At 45.0% G+C, this 17,629-nt stretch overlaps 1 protein-coding gene across 2 annotated transcripts in view; it reads right to left on the bottom strand.

The window, feature by feature from the left end:
- Positions 1 to 17,629, bottom strand: part of OPHN1 (oligophrenin 1) — a 118,195-nt gene that overhangs the window by 49,698 nt on the left and 50,868 nt on the right. For both annotated transcript variants that reach the window (XM_070951838.1, XM_070951839.1), the window contains exons 7-12: positions 16,792 to 16,896; positions 15,427 to 15,556; positions 9,802 to 9,902; positions 5,809 to 5,903; positions 4,338 to 4,416; positions 728 to 761 (exon numbers count right to left, since the gene is read on the bottom strand). In XM_070951838.1, coding sequence (XP_070807939.1) covers positions 728 to 761; positions 4,338 to 4,416; positions 5,809 to 5,903; positions 9,802 to 9,902; positions 15,427 to 15,556; positions 16,792 to 16,896 — 544 coding nt within the window. The remainder of the gene's footprint in view (positions 1 to 727; positions 762 to 4,337; positions 4,417 to 5,808; positions 5,904 to 9,801; positions 9,903 to 15,426; positions 15,557 to 16,791; positions 16,897 to 17,629) is intronic.

Raw genomic sequence — 17,629 nt, 5'->3', positions numbered from 1 at the left:
AATCAGTATTAAAAAAAAAATTCCTTAATTTTTTTTGTTTTTATTTTAAAAACAATTTTTTAAGCTTAATTCATGCAGGCACAGATCCTGCAGGAAGAAAGGAGCTGGGCACATCTATGCTGCACTCTTACCACCTCCTTGCATTTTACTTCTCCAAGTCACATATGTGGAGAAAGAGGAATGGCTTCCTGGGACCGAGAACTTCAAGTTAAAAAGAGCAACTGCCACCCTTCCTCTTTTCTAAGGCTATCCTGCAGCCAAGTAATGACCGGTGTTTTCAAAAACAACAGCAAGTCTAACAGGGGAATTGTGCTGCTCTCATAAAAAGTTACTAAGCTGCTGAAGAAAATCCAAAGATATTTGTAGCTAAAACTTGGAAATGGTGCAAGGCAAGCTACCCTTTCAGAAAACCAAGATTGTGAATTGCCTGCAGTTGGATAGATTCTGGAAGCCTATTCAAAAAGTTGATGCTGAAGTCTGAGCAATACTGAAGAACATGAAAGGAAGATCCTTCCCAAAACAAAATGCAAGACGTTTTTTTTAAAAAGGAGGTTCATTGACTTGAACCTTTTAAATTTCCTGACCCTGCAACGTTGCTGATCATTCCTATTTTAAAGCCTGATTACAAAACCTAGACATGCCACCAGCAGGGGGCAGCAGGGGGCTCTCTCTGAAACAGAGCAACTCCCTTTGGCACCCCCAATGCTGGGAAAAGTCACATACTCACTTTCTTCCTGCTTGGTGATGGGGCTGTGGTAGATCTAAACAGCAAAGGGGAGGGGAGGGGAGGGGGGTCAATTAAAAGCATGACAGGACAAAGGAATTGGGGGGAGGGGAGAGAGAGACAAAGAAAGAGAGAGAACATCATTTGAAAATAAGCACTTGGGTTAATTTTCATCTTTGCAGTCTTTGCCAAGCTGCACATTACAGTGAAAGACTTTAAATGCTTAAGATGGAAAAAAAGGCATCCTGGACGTGTGTGTGTGTGTGTGTGTGTGTGTGTGTGTGTGTGTGTGTGTTTCTAATTTGCTAAAAACAGCATTGGGAAGGGCCTGTTCCCAATATGAATTGACACAGCTCTTGTCTTCCAAATTTTGGCTCTCTAGCTTAGTGGGGAGGGACATCCTACTGCTACCCGTCAATGCTACGGCTCCCTCTTGAGGACAGGGCCACCCACCATTTCATGTCTTCCATTCCATTCCTCCCTCTGCAGCCCTTTCTGTGCGGCTGCTCCAGCCTCCCCTGCCCAGGCACAGGGCGCCCCAGATGAAGCGCCATCGCTCCCCAAAGCAGTGCTTGCTTCTGGCAACAGCAACTCAGCTGGGCAGCTCCATACAGAAGCAAAGGCTTCCTCTCCTGTCCTGCAAGTGGGCCTGCTGCTCCCCACCATCCCTGGCAGCATCTACCATCTTTTCTTCCATAGCAGGATGAGATACGCTGAGGAACCCCCCAGGCCCACCCCCAGGCCTTCGCCTACTCCAAAACATCTGGAGGACACAAAACTGCAACAGCGAAAAGTAATTGCTGGGTGGATGATGAATAAGGTATAAATAAGATATAAACCCTCATTAAAGAGCCGTGGTGGCGCACTGGTTAGAATGCAGGAAGAGAAGAGAAGAGAAGAGAAGAGAAGAGAAGAGAAGAGGAGAGGAGAGGAGAGGAGAGGAGAGGAGAGGAGAGGAGAGGAGAGGAGAGGAGAGGAGAGGAGAAGAGAAGAGAAGAGAAGAGAAGAGAAGAGAAGAGAAGAGAAGAGAAGAGAAGAGAAGAGAAGAGAAGAGTTGGAAGGGACCTTGGAGGTCTTCTAGTCCAACCCCCTGCTTAGGCAGGAAACCCTACACCACTTCAGACAAATGGTTATCCAACATCATCTTAAAAATTTCCAGTGTTGGAGCATTCACAACTTCTAGAAGCAAGTAGTTCCCCTGGTTAATTGTTCTAACTGTCAGGAAATTTCTCCTTAGTTCTAAGTTGCTTCTCTCCTTGATTAGTTTCCACCCATGGCTTCTTGTCCTGCCCTCAGGTGCTTTGGAGAATAGCTTGACTCCCTCTTCTTTGGGGCAACCCCTGAGATATTGGAACACTGCTATCATGTCTCTCCTAGTCCTTCTTTTCATTAAACTAGACATACCCAGTTCCTGCAACCATGTTTTAGCCTCCAGGCCCCTAATCATCTTTGTTGCTCTTCTCTGCACTCTTTCTAGAGTCTCCACATTTTTTTTACATTGTGGCGACCAAAACTAAATGCAGTACTGCAGGCTACTTCTGCTGATCACCGGCTGCCATCAGTTTGGCAGTTCAAATAGGGGGCAAAGTTTAGAGGTCAGCATGTGGCCCCTTTGGGCAGGTTGCTCTCCAGGGGCACCACACATTGCCCCAGTTGCTTCGCGGGCCTGCTCCTTCTTCCCCCTTTCAGTTTTCCACTTATTCAGCCCCCCCCCCCGCACCCCCCCCCCAACACCCAGACCTGCTGCTTTCCAAGTGTGTCAGAAACAGAAGATCTGACCGGAGGAGGAGACGGTCCCTCTCGTTTCCCAGAATGCTCTGCTGCAGCTGCCATATCTGGAAATCACCACACCCGAGAAGAGACTGCAAACCAGCCAGGATCTCCTCTTAAAGGGGGGGGGGGGGGGGGGAGGGGGCGGGAAGAGTATCCAGTTGGGTGCTGACATAGGATCCCCCCCACCTTTTCCTACCAGGTCAGACCTGGTGTTGGACAACCTTTTTTCTTCACAACCGAGAAATCCTGCTGTGAGCCTGGATTTTCATCTCCAATATCAGGCAAGCTTCATGTGCAGGATTCAAGGTTTAAAAGGTTTCTCTGATGATTTACTCAGTTGCTGCAAGGAATCTAAGCAAAGCCAGAAATAATTTTTGCAGAGATTCAAGAAAATCTATCTGAAAAATCATAGGAAAAGCATCCTATTTTGGGAAAGTAACTCTAGCAAACTCTGTTCAGAAGAAATTTGCAGGGTATTTTTTTCAGAAGCCACAACGGATTTTTAAAATTATTGGCTTTAATGTGCCAATAATAAATGTTGCAATTTAGTGTAATCTAAGACTATTAATTCAGAACTCTGTTTATTATGCAGATATAATGAACAAAAATGAAGATTTATTTATTAATTATGAATTTTAGCCCACTTTCCATCAAGGGTCCAAAACAAAGCAATATAATAAAACCGAATGTCTAAAGTCACCGAACACAACCAGGAGAGTGAATTTCTCAGCAAACCCGGCCACGGGGGGCTCCTTAAGGTGATGTAGACCCCCTTAAAGCGCCAACAGCCTTTGCTGCAACGGACCTTGAGGGGCTTCTTGAGGTAAATAGGGGCCGCTTAGGGGGCAAACATGCTCTGTCCCTTTCGGTGGCGGCTGAAACTCCAAACAATTCTTATTATCCTGTCTAGTTTAATTTGGCCTTTGGCAGAAGCCTTCAGCGGCTCCACGGGTCCTGCCCAACATTGGAACTGAAACGCTTCAGGTAGCATCATTTTGAATGGTGGGATTTTTAACAACTGCTTTCCATTCTCGGGTGCTTCCTGCTGGCAGCCCATCCCAGGAAAGGATCGGGGATTCGTGTTCTGGCTGAGGTTCCTTTGCTTTCTTTCCTCTGCACCTCCGGTCAGAGCGCTCATGGCCAGGCAGGCCAGGTAAAGAGGGATGGGGAACCGCGGCTATCTGGGGAGGGGCAGGAGACGAGGGGCAGGCCTGGCGCTAAGCTGTGACGCTGGACATTCGAAGGGAGTTCAGATGCGGCAGAGTGAATAGCGGAGCCTGAGAGGCGACAGGGAAGAGAAACGGGACTCGGTTTCTTTTTCTGACTCTCCCAACAGGCTCAGCTGGAAGTCATGCTACCCTTTTCCACCCCCGAGGGGCCTGAAGCGATGCCAGGAATTTGATATAATACCGTAATACAAAGACTAAAAAAAATAAAATGTGAAAAATTGCCAGGACATTAATTTCTTAAAAGAGCTCAACAACTCAATTATTTCTTGATATATATATATATTGGGGGGGGGAGAGGGAGATCCGTGAATGCCATCTGGCGGTCGGTCTTAAGAAGCCAGGTGCTCTCTTGAGCACACCACCCTTTAATGATGTCCAGCTTCATTCAGGGGGACTTTACTTCTGAGTGGACGTCCGGCCTGAAAACTAATCCCAAGGCACCCTTTTAACTCTGCCAAGGCATATTTTTTTATCCTTAAAAAAAAACAGCTAAAACCCTTTTTGTGGAGAGTTTGCCAGTCCAAAACGGCTCCTTGAAAGTCCCATTCTCAGAGGAGGAAAATGACCAGCCGATGCTCCGGCTTCAGCCAGGAGCAGCCCTCCCTACCTACCGGCTCCTTCCCATCCATGGCCTCCATCCAGAGCCGTCGGTTGGCTTCCGAGGGGGCTTGTAAGGTGATGGCACCAGGCCTGCATAAAATTCAGCGGGGGACAACAAGAAAGAAAAATTAACAGCCAACTCAAATGGAGCTTTTATTTTTTCTTACAACTCCCAAAATAAAACTGAAAAATATGAGGGAGGCTGAAGGAAGGGCTCGCAGTGAGAAAAGGAGGCAGGCTTCTTTCAGGAAGGACTCTTTGGTATATTAATGCTTCAAAGTTTAGCAATTGGAGGGAAGTATTTGTTCATTCTGAGGGATGATTTTTCTCCTCTTACAGTAGATCAGTGCTTCTCCAGTTGAGCAACTTCTCAATATGTGGATTTTATCTCTCAAAATTTCAGCAATGGCCATGGTGGCTGGGGAACTTTGGGAGCTGAAATCCACAGATCTGGAAGCTGCTCAGCTGCAAGTAAAACCAGAGGAAACAGACCCGTCGCTGGTTTGATCAAGAGGACTTAAGTCCTGGACTAAGGGCCAGACTCCTATTTCAGCTCAATCCGAAACTGAAAACAAATGCGCATGAAATTTATTTTATTCAAAGAATATACCAAATTTATCAAATCATTTCTACATTTTTCTCTCTGTATTTAACCCATTTTTCCATCAATCTCCCCCTTTTTCTTTCAGCATATATTTTATTAAGTCAAGCGTCTCATCATCAACACTGCCATGACTTCATCAAGCAGCTCTGGATTTTTAACCAACATCCAATCCAGATGCCAACAACAGTGTTGCAATATTTTCAGGATCAGACTCAATAAAGATAATAGAAGTTAGAGATTTAAATATATCTCTCTTTAATCATAATAGGCATTCTATATTCGCTGAATATTCAAGATAGAAGCAAGGAAAATGGGGAGGATGGCTCCTTATATATACAAGGGGTGGAGCCAGGAATGGGAGTGGTAAATTATGAATACATTAAAGTCCAAAGAATAAGTTAACCCCTGATGTTCCATATATACATTATTTACACATTAGAGAATAAGGCATTTACATCTGACAAACAGCTCAAAGGGAACAGAAATCCCCACTAATATTATATCTGAGAAGAGTTGCTTCCTCTTGAAATTCTCCATCACTGCAGGCAGAAAGCACCAAAACTCCCATGTGAATGATTTTAGGAAACCCTTCCAAAAAATAAGAGCAGACCCAGAGAAATGACAGCATTCACCTGACGTGTGGAAACAGAGAAAGGAGAGAGATTGGTCAAGAAAGCTTCAATCTCCATTTATCCACTGGGGGGGGGCGGGGGGATCCCTACAACCTCTTCAACTCTCAAATAGAATAACATTCCCACTCATCTGAGTGAGGAAAAGCTTTCATAACCTTCATTATTGTTTATTTTTATCTGCACAACCTTTAAAGAGGAGCGGCCCAATATTTCACTGGGATCGAAGCTGCCAACGGTTTAGCTCACCTTTCAACGGTCTCAATGTCAAAACAAAACCTTTTGTCTATGGAGTCCGTCTTCCTTCGCACACAGGATTTCAGAATCAAATGTACAGTGGTGCCCTGAGAGAAACAGAACATTACATTTAAAAGAAACACCAACAGCAGGGAAGGTGGCGCCTTAGAAGCAGGCGTCAAGAGTAATACCCAACCCTCCAATCAATGCAAGTTGAAAGCTTAATCTTAATCTCAATCTGATCTCAGCCAAACAAAGCACACGACCAGGAACCAACGTTTTCTCATTACAGGAAAGCTTGCCGGACTGAGGGCCGAAGCAGGGGGAGCCTGGCAGATGTGCCCTTTTCAGCTGGACTCCTGGTCAGGCTTCATTCTTCTGCCAGGAGCCCCCAACTGGCCCTGTGGGATCTTGTGCAAGCCTTGATCCTGCCACTGGCTTGAAGGAGCAGCCTCACTTCTGCCTGCACTTCGGAGCACTTCGAGGCTCCTGGGAAGCTCAGCAGATTCTGAGAAAGCACCCCATCCAGGCCCAACGGCAGGGAGTGGGATGCGAAGGGGGACACAGTGCAGTGGCACTTGGGGAAGGGGGGCACCTGACAGAAGGGGAACGGAGGAGGAAGTTCGGGGCAGCAGCCAGCCTCCTGGGCCAGGAGGGTCACTCTGCAATTACCGTGAGCGTCTTCATTTCTTTTTTAGGCAAGAGTAATAATCAAGTGGATCTGCAAAACTGTACGTAAGGGGGGAAAGGAAGACCTGGATGGCCCCAAGTGGGCGGAGGATGTCTGGGTGGCCCTGGGCTCTGGCAATGATGGTGATGGGCCTCCTGACACCACCTGGCCACTCTCCTTCCAAAAGCCCAAATCCTAGTAGCAGAAATTGAGGAGGTAAAATGTGGGCAAGAGGCACCGAGACAGAAAGTGACAGGAGAGGGAGGTACTTTGCAGGCTTTGCCTTCTCCCTTCCGGGAGGACTGTGGCTTGAACCAGGAGGCCTACAGCTTCTTCTGGCCAACCCACGGGCTCCTTCACAGCTGCCAACTGTGCAGACCACCATCTGTCCTCACTGGAGGTCTGGAGCCAGGAGTCGCATGCCCAGGCAAAAGCCCTCTGAGGAGGCAGCCACATGGCTGCCAGGAACTCGGTCCTGCTCTGCCTGGATGAGCCAGCAAGACCAAGTTTTGCCTGGTCACAAAGAATATGGAAGGGAGCCCAGCGGATTCTCAACGGGCGGCCGGCACACTCACCCCGACTGGGAGGAGCTCATCCGTTTTACTCTCACCCAACACATCCATTCTATGGAGCCACCAGGGGGTCAGAAGCAGTGGTGAAATCCAGTTTTTTTTTTACTACCGGTTCTGTGGGCGTGGTGTGGCTTGATTAGCGCGGCAGGGGAAGGATACTGCAAAATCTCCATTCCCATCCCACTCTGGGGCTAGCCAGAGGTGGTATTTATTTATTTATTTATTTATTTATTTATTTATTTGTTTGTTTGTTTGTTTGTTTGTTTGTTTATTTATTTATTTAATTATTTATTAAATTTTTATACCGCCCCCTCTCCCAAAGGACTCGGGGCGGTGAACAGCCAAAATTAAAAACACACAATACAAATATTAAAATACATTAAAACAGAATTAAATTATCTTAGGCTTCTCCAATTTAAAACCCCGTTACCCATAAAATTCACCCAATTAAAAAATTTTTTAACCCAGCCCGGCTTGCTGAAATAAAAAAGTCTTCAGGGCCTGGCGGAAGGTCCGGAGGTCCGGGATCAGTCGTATCCCTGGGGGTAGCTCATTCCAGAGGGCGGGTGCCCCCACAGAGAAGGCTCTTCCCCAGGAGGTCGCCAGCCGACATTGCCTGACAGACGGCACCCTGAGGAGACCCTCTCTGTGGGAGCGTGTTGGCCGGTGGGAGGTTATCGGAGGCAGAAGGTGGTCTCGTAAATAACTGGGTCCTAAGCCATGGAGCGCTTTGAAGATGAGAACCAACACCTTGAAGCGCACTCGGAAGACCACTGGAAGCCAATGCAGCTCGCGCAGGAGAGGTGTCACGTGGGAGCGCCATATCGCCCCCGTAAGTACCCGTGGGGCCGCATTCTGCACCAGTTGGAGCCTCCGAGTGCTCCTCAAGGGGAGCCCCATGTAGAGAGCGTTGCAGTAGTCGAGGCGGGAAGTAACGAGGGCATGAGTGACCGTGCATAGGGAGTCCCGATCCAGAAAGGGGCGCAACTGGCGTATCAGGCGAACCTGATAGAAAGCCCCCCTGGCCACGGCCGTCAAATGCTCTTCTAAAGACAGCTGTGCGTCCAGGAGGACACCCAAGTTACGCGCCCTCTCCGTGGGGGCCAATGTCTCGCCCCCAATAGTCAGCGATGGCACCAGCTGACTATATCGGGACGCCGGCAGCCATAGCCACTCAGTCTTGGAGGGATTGAGTCAGAGCCTGTTCCTCCCCATCCAGACCCGCACCGCCTCCAGGCACCGGGACATCACTTCAAGGGCATCGTTGGGGTGGTCTGGGGTGGAGATGTATTTGCCGGTTCTCCGAAAAATTTCCACTACCGGTTCTCCAGAACCTGTCAGAACCTGCTGGATTTCACCCCTGGTCAGAATATGTGGGGCTGGAAGGCGGCTGATCCTGCTGATGGGATCTTCCTTATTCTGAATCGGCTTAGAATGTCTTCAGGCATTGTGATGTCACTATTGTGTTATTGTTATTTGTTTTTACGTTTGTTGCTTTTGGATTTTTAATACTATCTGCACCCTCCACAGCTGCATTTGCAAGATGGGCAGCTATATAAATGAAAGGGAATAAAAACTTAGCTGCTACCTGGGGTGCAGTTTGTTTGCAGTGTGGCAAGAATTAAACATTTGCTTCCCACGCAAAAATACTCCTTCTTTTGCATTTCTTTCCAGTAGGTCTCATTCTATTTGATGAGATTTCTTCCAAAAGAGAAGAAAAAAGTTGACCAAGGCACTACCACATTCTTTAGTTAGCCAACACCCTGCTTTCTGTTGTGGCAACGTATGTCCCGGTCTGTAGCACTCCTGGTCTGCCACTCTTCCCATTTAGAAAGATCAGAAGGGAATTTCCTGCATGGGACCCCTTCAGACAGGGAAGCAGGGGCAGCCAAAGGGGTCCAGCACACTGGAGAGACAATCGGCAGCCGCCCTGCCTCCACCACCCCAAACAAGATCAGTTGGGACAGGCATCACAGAGAAATCCAAAGGAAATGCTCAAACTTCCCCAGGAAGAAGAAGAATATCAGAAAGTCTTTTTGGCAGGAGAAGAACATTTTCAGGAACTTTATATTCCTTCCCTTGCTGGCAATGTAAGCAGGTGAAACAAAGCTTCCTGCTGTTTCAGTAGAAAGATTTTTCCAATTGATAAAGATGCAAATAGGGAATTGCAAGTAAAGAGAGGTCTTGGTTTAGACATGCAAAATTTTGCCTGTATTAACAGAAATGCTGCTCCTTTAAGAGAGGCTACACTGAGAAAAAGTCTACAATGAACTACTTTTTGCTTGATAAAAGGGCATTTTGGAGGAACAATAAAGGTTAGTGAGATAAAAGATTTTGGTATGATCCAAGACAGCGTCCTCAGCTTGAGAATTCTAGATAGAAGTCTTGGGGAAATGCTGAAGATTTTCTCTTGCCCAGACAGCTGATCCTGATCCTGCAGGTTATTAGAAGATCAGTTGTCCTGTTTGTGATTCTTTTGACAAATGACACAATGCAAATCTGACATTTTGTTAAAAGGAGGTTTCCCCAAACTAATGTCTCGTAGCTCTTACAATCGCCAGCCTGCACGGTTTTGCCTCTAAACACTCTAAAATCAGTTGGTGAAGATTACAAACAAATGAACAAAGCCAAGTACGTCTCAACTGGAGACCAGAAAGTTAGAGAAGAGGGCAGAAGCCACAAGTTGCTGCATTCGTTAAGGGCTACCAAAAGGGTGCAGAGGTTCTGCCTGGTTTCCCACCGTTGATGCAAGAAGCTACTCACTTGTTTTGCTCCTGGTTTCTGCTCCATGGGTGTCATTCTTAACATCTTTGTTTCCTTCTCATACTGGCAGTAGTATTTGACCCAGGAGATTCCCAGTGCCCCTACATCAAATCAAGAGATGAATTAATACCTGAGACCCCCACCCCACCCCAATTCTCCACGTTCAGAGACATGCAGTATCTAATACAACCATCTCAAGCAGTGCCTGGGTCTCCAGCACTAAAAAAAAAAAAAGACAAAGGGCAGGCAGACCTCTCTCACTTCTCCAGCTTGTAGATAAAAAATGGCTGCCACAGGCTACCTATCACATCCTGGCCCTTGCCAACTCTTCTTGATTCAATGTATGTGAGAACTTGACTCAATTCCTTGACTTCAGTTCTGGTTACAAGGTTGAATTTAACTAACTGCATGGCCTCTGCTTTCATTAAAACCCACAATATTCTCATTAGCAGAATGGGGAAATCTGGTTTAGATGATGCCACTATCAGACAACCCCATAGTAGGATGACTACAATGCCTAAAGAGTTCTTGTTAATGGCTCCATTCAGCTGGGAAGAAAGGACCACACCTTTACTAATGGTTTACTAATGATTTACTAATAATATTAATGACCAGGATGGGAGTTGATGTGTAACATGGACAATGACAAAGTCCTGCATCTTAGGAGAAAAAAAAGGGATAAGACAGCGGTGTAGAATGGGGGAGTCCTGGCTGGACAATGATGCACCCGCAAAGGATCCAGGTATTCCAGGACACCACAGTGGTGAAGCTGCCAAGCAGTAAATACTACTTTAAATGAACAAGACGGTAGAGTCCAGATTGTGGGAAATGGTTTTCACTCTCTATTCTGCCTTGGCCGTGGCCCACATAGAGGAGGGCACCCTATTCCAAACATCACAATCTGGAAGAAGAAGAAAAAAGACAAACTGAACTATCTCAGAAGAGGACTAAATGACCTAGGAACGGAAATTGTCCAGCGTGGAAATTTAATGGAAGCGGGTATGTTCAGCTTACGAAAGAGGTGATCGAGAGGAGAAAAAAACCAATCTATCAGAATAGAGCTGGAAGGGACCTTGGAGGTCTTCTAGTCCAGCCCCCTGCTCAAGCAGGACACCCTCTACCATTTCAGACAAGTGACTGTCCAGTCTCTTCTTAAAAACCTCCAGTGATGGAGCCCCCACCACTTCTGACGGCAGCTGTTCCACTAGTTAATAGCAGCCTGTAGAAATCTAAAGCTGTAGGGAGGAAGGATTTGTTTTCTGTTGCCCCAGAGGGCAAGACCAGAAGTTGAAACGTAAGGAAATAGATCCAGGTAAGAAATTAGGAAGAGCTTCCTGAAAATGAGAGCTGTCAAACTGTAGGACAGGATCTACCTTGTACATCCCCCGTTACTGGAGGATTCTGAAATGAAGCTGAATGCACCAAATAAGGGTGGGTCAGATGAGGCACTTTCCAGTTATGTGGTTCTATAGGAAACTATCGGGAGGGGGGGGGAGAAAAGGGAGAAAAGTAAATACAGGAATTGTGTATTTCTTGAAAAAGGGAACCTGGGAACTCTTTTTGCAAGGATGACCGCCGTCATATACAGCTCACAGATAAGCATTTCTAGTTTCTTGAGTTTTTCAAATAAATAAAGACTTCCCATGAATACGAGTGTGGCCGCACTCAGATGCAAAGGCAACAGCTGGAGCAGTTAATGGGTTTAAGAATGACAAATAAAATTAAGTATCTGGGTATATGGTTGACTGCCAGATGCTGTCCATAAAGGAGGATAACTATCTTCCTCTTTACAACCAGATGCTCAGAGATCTAGAAAGATGGAAAAATTTCCAGCTATCAATTTTGGGAAGGGTGGCAACCATTAAGATGTGCGTGTTACCCAAATGGCTATTTCTATTCCAAACAGCCCTGGTAAGGTTGAATAAAGATTTTTTTACAAATTTGGATAGGAGTATATCCAAGTTTATCTGGCAGGGGAAGAAGCTGTGGATTAGACTTAAAATGTTACAAGAACCCAAAAACAGAGAAGGACTTGGACCTCCCAAATTGGGAGCTCTATCACCAAGCAGCGAACTTGATTTGGGTGAAAGAATGAATGATCCTACAAAAGAGACGACTTTTGACATTTGAGGGAGCCGGTCTTCAACATGGCTGGCACTATTTTCTATGGCCAGGAGCGTCCGGCCGTCCCAGACACTTTGATGATCGCTATTTACATAGGACTCTTGGGTACACTTGGGAAAAGATTAGAAGAAGAGTATATTCAAAAGTTCCATGTTGGATTTCGGCGCAGGAAGCTCAGATCTACCCAACATTATATATAAAGGGAGGAAAACTTTGGCGTATGAAGTCTTTTTGGATGTTCAGGGTAATCCGAAGTCACGAGAATTATTAAATCTTCAAGGATATAAGATAGACTGGTGGTCTTATTCCCAAGTGCACTCCAGGTATAAAAAAGATTTATATAAAGAAGGACTTTACCATAAAATACAAGAATTGGATAAGATATTATTAGAAGGAGGGAAAGGGGTACTATCTAAATGTTACGCATATTTATTGTCTCTGCAGATAGGACAGGATGTAGTGAAGGACTGTATGATAGCGTGGGGGCGAAATTTTGGATATCCCCTTGACTTCCAGCAATGGGAACAGATTTGGTTGAAAAATATGAAATTAACCATGGCTTCTTCATAGAAAGAAAACATATATAAAATGGTCTACCAGTGGCATCTCCCCCCTGCGAGACTAGCTAAAATGTTTCCCGGGACATCTTCCTGCTGTTGGAAATGCGGTTACAGTAATGGAACTTATTTTCACCAATGGTGGACCTGCCCACAGGCGGTTAAATATTGGAAAAAATACGGCAATGGATTTTGGAAATTACACAGATCAATTTGGAATTAAGGCCCGAGATTTTCCTGTTGGGGGCAAAACCTTTGAATGTTAAATCAGGTATACGGTTCTTGTTGATTCACGTTATTACTGCAGCAAGATTAGCGTATGCGCAGGAGTGGAAAAATCAATACTTACCGATGGATTTGAAAATAATATATAAAATTAATGAGTGTGCGGAATCAGATAGATTAACTAGATTGATCAATGGTAAAAAAGATTCAGAATTTTATAACAGTTGGAAGGTATGGTACGATTGGGTCCAGAAAAGGTGGGATAGAATAGATATATGAAGATGTATATATATGATGGCAAGTATGTATGTATAAAGGAATGACTTTATATTTATGGACAATGTACTCACATTACACCATGGTTGCAGGATTGTATATTTCATTTGTGTATTGGTGCATAGAATATATTAATAAAAATTATTTTTAAAAAAATGATGGGGATTCCATGGTGATCAGCTTGACTTAAGAGACCCAAGAATAGCTCAAACCCTGTGTTGCAATTATTTACCTCACATTCCTGCGAGACGCCATTTGATGTCAGTCCCCAAGGTCAAGATTGATTTGAGAGGGATGTTCTATGTGCCTTCAGGTGTGCAAATGTTCTTTTCCACAACCCCAGTTATTTCTGTAGGGACTAGCATGAGACTGGGACACCTCAAGTACCGGTTAAAACTGGTCTTTAGGGCAGGATCCCTTAATTCTCTTCGGTAGTAACTATTTCTCCCTGAAAGAAGGTCTAGACTCAGATGTAAGACACTACAGCTTCTCAGTCCCCCTTTGGGCTTCACAGAGCTCAAGAGAGCTAATCTAGAATTGAATACTCTGCCCTTGATTCTGATTCTCCAGAAAAACTGAAGTGCATTCCGTTGTTATTATTATACAGGTAGCATATACAGAGGAACCTTTACTTAATTTACTAATGCCTTATTCATCCTACTTGGGAACAAACCATGGGAATTACAAAAAGAGAAGCCAAAGTCAAGAAAGACAATGCTCCCAGATAGGTACCGAAGAAAAAAATTCAGGGACACAAAGCAGTATTTCAACCACCTCTATACAGAGATGGATGATTGACATGATGATTGACATGGAGAAACAAGAAAGCCTTCCAGAAGATCTCCAAGCTTGAACGGATATGCTGAAGGATCTCAAAAGAGAGACAGTAACTATCCATTTCAATATACTATAATGAAATTCTGTATAGTAGAGATGGCACGAAAGCTGGTTGTGTAACTGGGCCAATCATTCTCTCTCAGCCCAACCCACCTCACAAGGTTATTGTGGTGGTGGAATACGTGGCAGGAGTATTAGGTAGGTTTGTCATCTTGAGTTGACATTTTACACACACACACACACACACACACAAATACAGGTGGGATAAAAATCTGATAATAACAACAAGAAGAAAAAGAAGAATTCAGAAGATGAGAGGAACTGCTGGAACATCTAAGAACTTTGGCCATCAGCAGAACACAAATCAGTGAGATTCTAGCCAAGTTATGCCAGCAAGAGATATTGTGCAGAAGGAATATTGTGAGAAACCCTGGAGAATTTAGGATGGACAACCTGTTCGGAGCTAAATGGAACATTCCCAGGAACGTTCACCCAAAAGCTTTGGCAAGAGTGAGGCACCTCTTCTTCAAGGTGCTACTTCTCCATGTAGGCCTTCCACAGCCCCTTCCTTTGGCCACTGTCCCAGGGATGGACCTGCACTCGTGTGCAGACTTCCCGGGAAAACTTGTGAAGCACGGGGGCCAACCCTTCTGGAGGATCGGATGCCCCCTCCCCCCCGCTTCAAGGGAGAAGGGTTGGCTTGGGCCCCTCTGAATAAGCTCCATTCAATTTGCAGCCATGCTAGATCCCAAGCAGAGGGAGTTCAGCCTGGGGAAGTACAAGTAGTCCTCAACTTACAATTATTTAAAATTTACCATTACGATTATTCATTTAGTGACTGCATATATTTATGACAGTGTGCACCTTCCTAGGGCCACATGATTGCCATTTGCCATCTTCCCTCCCAAAGAGCAAAACCAGTGGAGGGAAATGGGGGAAAGGCCATAAAATGAGGCCTGGTCACACCTAATGGCCAAATCGCTTTGCAACAAAAACTCTGATCCTAATTGAGGACTATCCATAACATGGGGAAGCAGGAAATGATTCCGTTTTAATTGTTCCTCATTTTCCTGTATCCTTGGTAATTTTTTTTAAAGGAATAGTGAGGATTCCAGCTAAAGCCCCATAAACGGTTGAAGGGATCTCCCTTTATTGGGACAGAAGCCTCAAGGAAGAAGAACAGGGATGCTTGGGAGCAGGGCTGGAAGCAGTGTGAGAACGGAAGATGTGGAGAGTTGGACACAATGGAATGGATATCAATATCATCATCATCATCATCATGGCTTGAAGGTTTGAATTGGGCAAGTTAAGGCACCAATCTCCCAGATTAATTTTTGAATTGTTTTGCCCTCCCCGCCCCCCCAAACTTTCATTATCATTTCAATTAGTTTTAGGCCAAGGCTTGACCAAAAGGTGAATTCTGATGAGATCAGTGGGCACAGGGACCTTCGGCTGTCTACAAGGAGGCAAGCTGAAGAGCAGAGGTCACTTATTTCCAAGATCTTCAATCAAAGGCATGTTTTAGCCATAGCCACAAGGAGTGACTCTTCTCTTTCAGGATTCCGCTCTGTACAACCTTGTTTAAGAAAGCAAGTCTGCCTCTTACATTTTTCTTGTGAATAGAGGTATCCCTCAATGGCTGGTTTGCCAGGGAGCTTGCAGGTCAGTGGGGCTTCTTTCATTCTTTTCTTGAGGTCTTCCAGCTCTTCACGCGTGCTGCTGAAATGATTCCTTGTCTATTGAGCAACGGGAGAAAAGACTCAATTCGTATTTGGGAGGCAAAATCCTTATGTTCAGATGGCCAATGGGACACTTCCATGGTCTTCTATGAAAGAGCCAGAGAAGAAGGCTAATCTTGGTGGACCAGTCTAGCAATCATTTCAAGCAGAGGCTGGCCAGGTGACCCTGGGGACTTTGCAAAGATATGCAGGAAGTAGAGGTGTGTAAAACATTCTAAGATCAGTGGGGCTGTTTTGGGAATGGGCCTCCACAGAGAACAGTGGAAGAGTCGATTTTCCATCCTGGAGCTTTAATATAAATGGATGGTAATCACAATGGCTCTTACCAAAAGTTTAGCCAAAGGGATAATTTTTAAATATTTTAAACAATCAAGCATACTTTTGCATCCTGCCTTCATGGTGCTTAGGGAAGGTGGTTTTTTCCCCAAAGTACAAAACAAAACTTTTGCGCATTTGGGAAGAATATTTATCCAAAGAGGCTCAACGTATTTGATTCACGACACACGGTTTGCTCTTCCCTGGAGCCTGGGGAAAGAGGCCAGAGCCTGGATACTGGGGTTCAAAGCTGTTCTAAAACCAGCTCTCTCCCACTGAGCTCGGCAGGAGTTTGAGGGACGGCAAGTCTCCCTTTCTCCAGAGGTCCCATGTCTGGACACCCACCAGTTTCCTAGGAAGGAGGAGGCATAGAACCAACACAGCCAGATTTCTTCTCTGAACAGCCATTTCTCCCTTCCTCAGGTTGGAGAAGTGGAGGAACATGTCCAGCTCAGCACCTGGAGGGGCCCTCTGATCCACCTTTCCCTCTTCCAGGGAAAGTAAGTGTGGCAGCTGGGATCCCTTCCAGTGTAGGCCTGGTGTCCTTGGCTGACCAAGAGACTGCCTGAGACACTCCTTGGCTGCCCCCACAGCCTTTGGGGAAGGCCCAGAATAACTGAGGGGGCCCCCAGGGCAGTTTCAGCAGACAAATTCATCAGGTCCCATGGATCAATCTAGGCCACAGGTTGGGGTTTCTCAAATGTCCCTGTCTCGGGTTAAAAAAAGGTTGAAAATAGAACCAAGTGCTCTCTAAACATAACCGATTCCTTGTATTTTTTTTAAAAAAAGTGAGTTAAAATGTGCATGCCTAAGCCTAAAAATCAGTGGTGAGAATAAGAGTTGTCACTAAGAATTGCTGCTTCTCCACTTAAAAAGAAGAGGTGGGAAGAAACTGGGAATATTGGAAATTCACTTACATTTTGCAAACTGAGCTGAAGCTGTTGCTTGTATGGAAGGAAATCTTGTGTGAGCTCCACAGTCAGGTTGTTGTAAGTGAAGAGGCTATGAAGAAAAGCCAACACCTGTGCAGGGAAGAATGATAATATTCTAAAAATTGTACAGGCCAAAGCCACAGACCATGCCAAAAATGGAACTGGGCCTCTGCAGGGGGAACGTGCTGCCAAATGACTTTGCAACCAATTAGAACTGGTTTCACCACTGGCCAAGCAGAGCTGATGGCCATCCCAGGCGCCTGGCAAGTTAAAAGATTCGGACTAGGTTCACACCCAGAGGAAACATAAGCAACTAATCTTCCTCACTGAGGCCTCAACTGATTGTGCGGAATAGTTTTTTCCCTTTAATTCTAATTCTAATTTATTAATTATATAATAATTTATTACATATTTTCTCTAAATCAAGGACAACAATGTTTGAATATAATAGAAGTGGTAGGTATGGCCCAACAACGTTTAAGCCCTCTTTTGCAACTTTTAGGGTTAGCTGGTACAGGTAAATCATTTCTTATGCAGACTTAAGTCTATATAGTTTATAGAGAATACAGAACCAATTTTCTACCACTTCTAAATGGAATGGAACTATTTATTTCTGTGTGAAACTCTGCACATTTCACTTTCCTGCTTTTGGTCACTTTACAACCAAGAGAAACCCTCAATTTCTACTTATAGCAAAATGAAATAAAAACAAAAGGAAATGCAAAAGACTATTGAAGACCAATTTCACCTTCATGAAAATTTTTATTTACTTTTTTTTCACATTTTCTTTCTTTTCTCTTTAAGAATAAAAGCATTTCTGAAA

Source organism: Pituophis catenifer, unplaced genomic scaffold, assembly GCF_029215685.1.
Source record: "Pituophis catenifer annectens isolate HBS135680 unplaced genomic scaffold, rPitCat1.0.hap2 SCAF_11, whole genome shotgun sequence".
Classification (NCBI taxonomy): Eukaryota; Metazoa; Chordata; class Lepidosauria; order Squamata; family Colubridae; genus Pituophis; species Pituophis catenifer.
The sequence above is the reverse complement of the archived record's forward strand: the minus strand, read 5'-3'. Positions and strand labels throughout refer to the sequence as shown.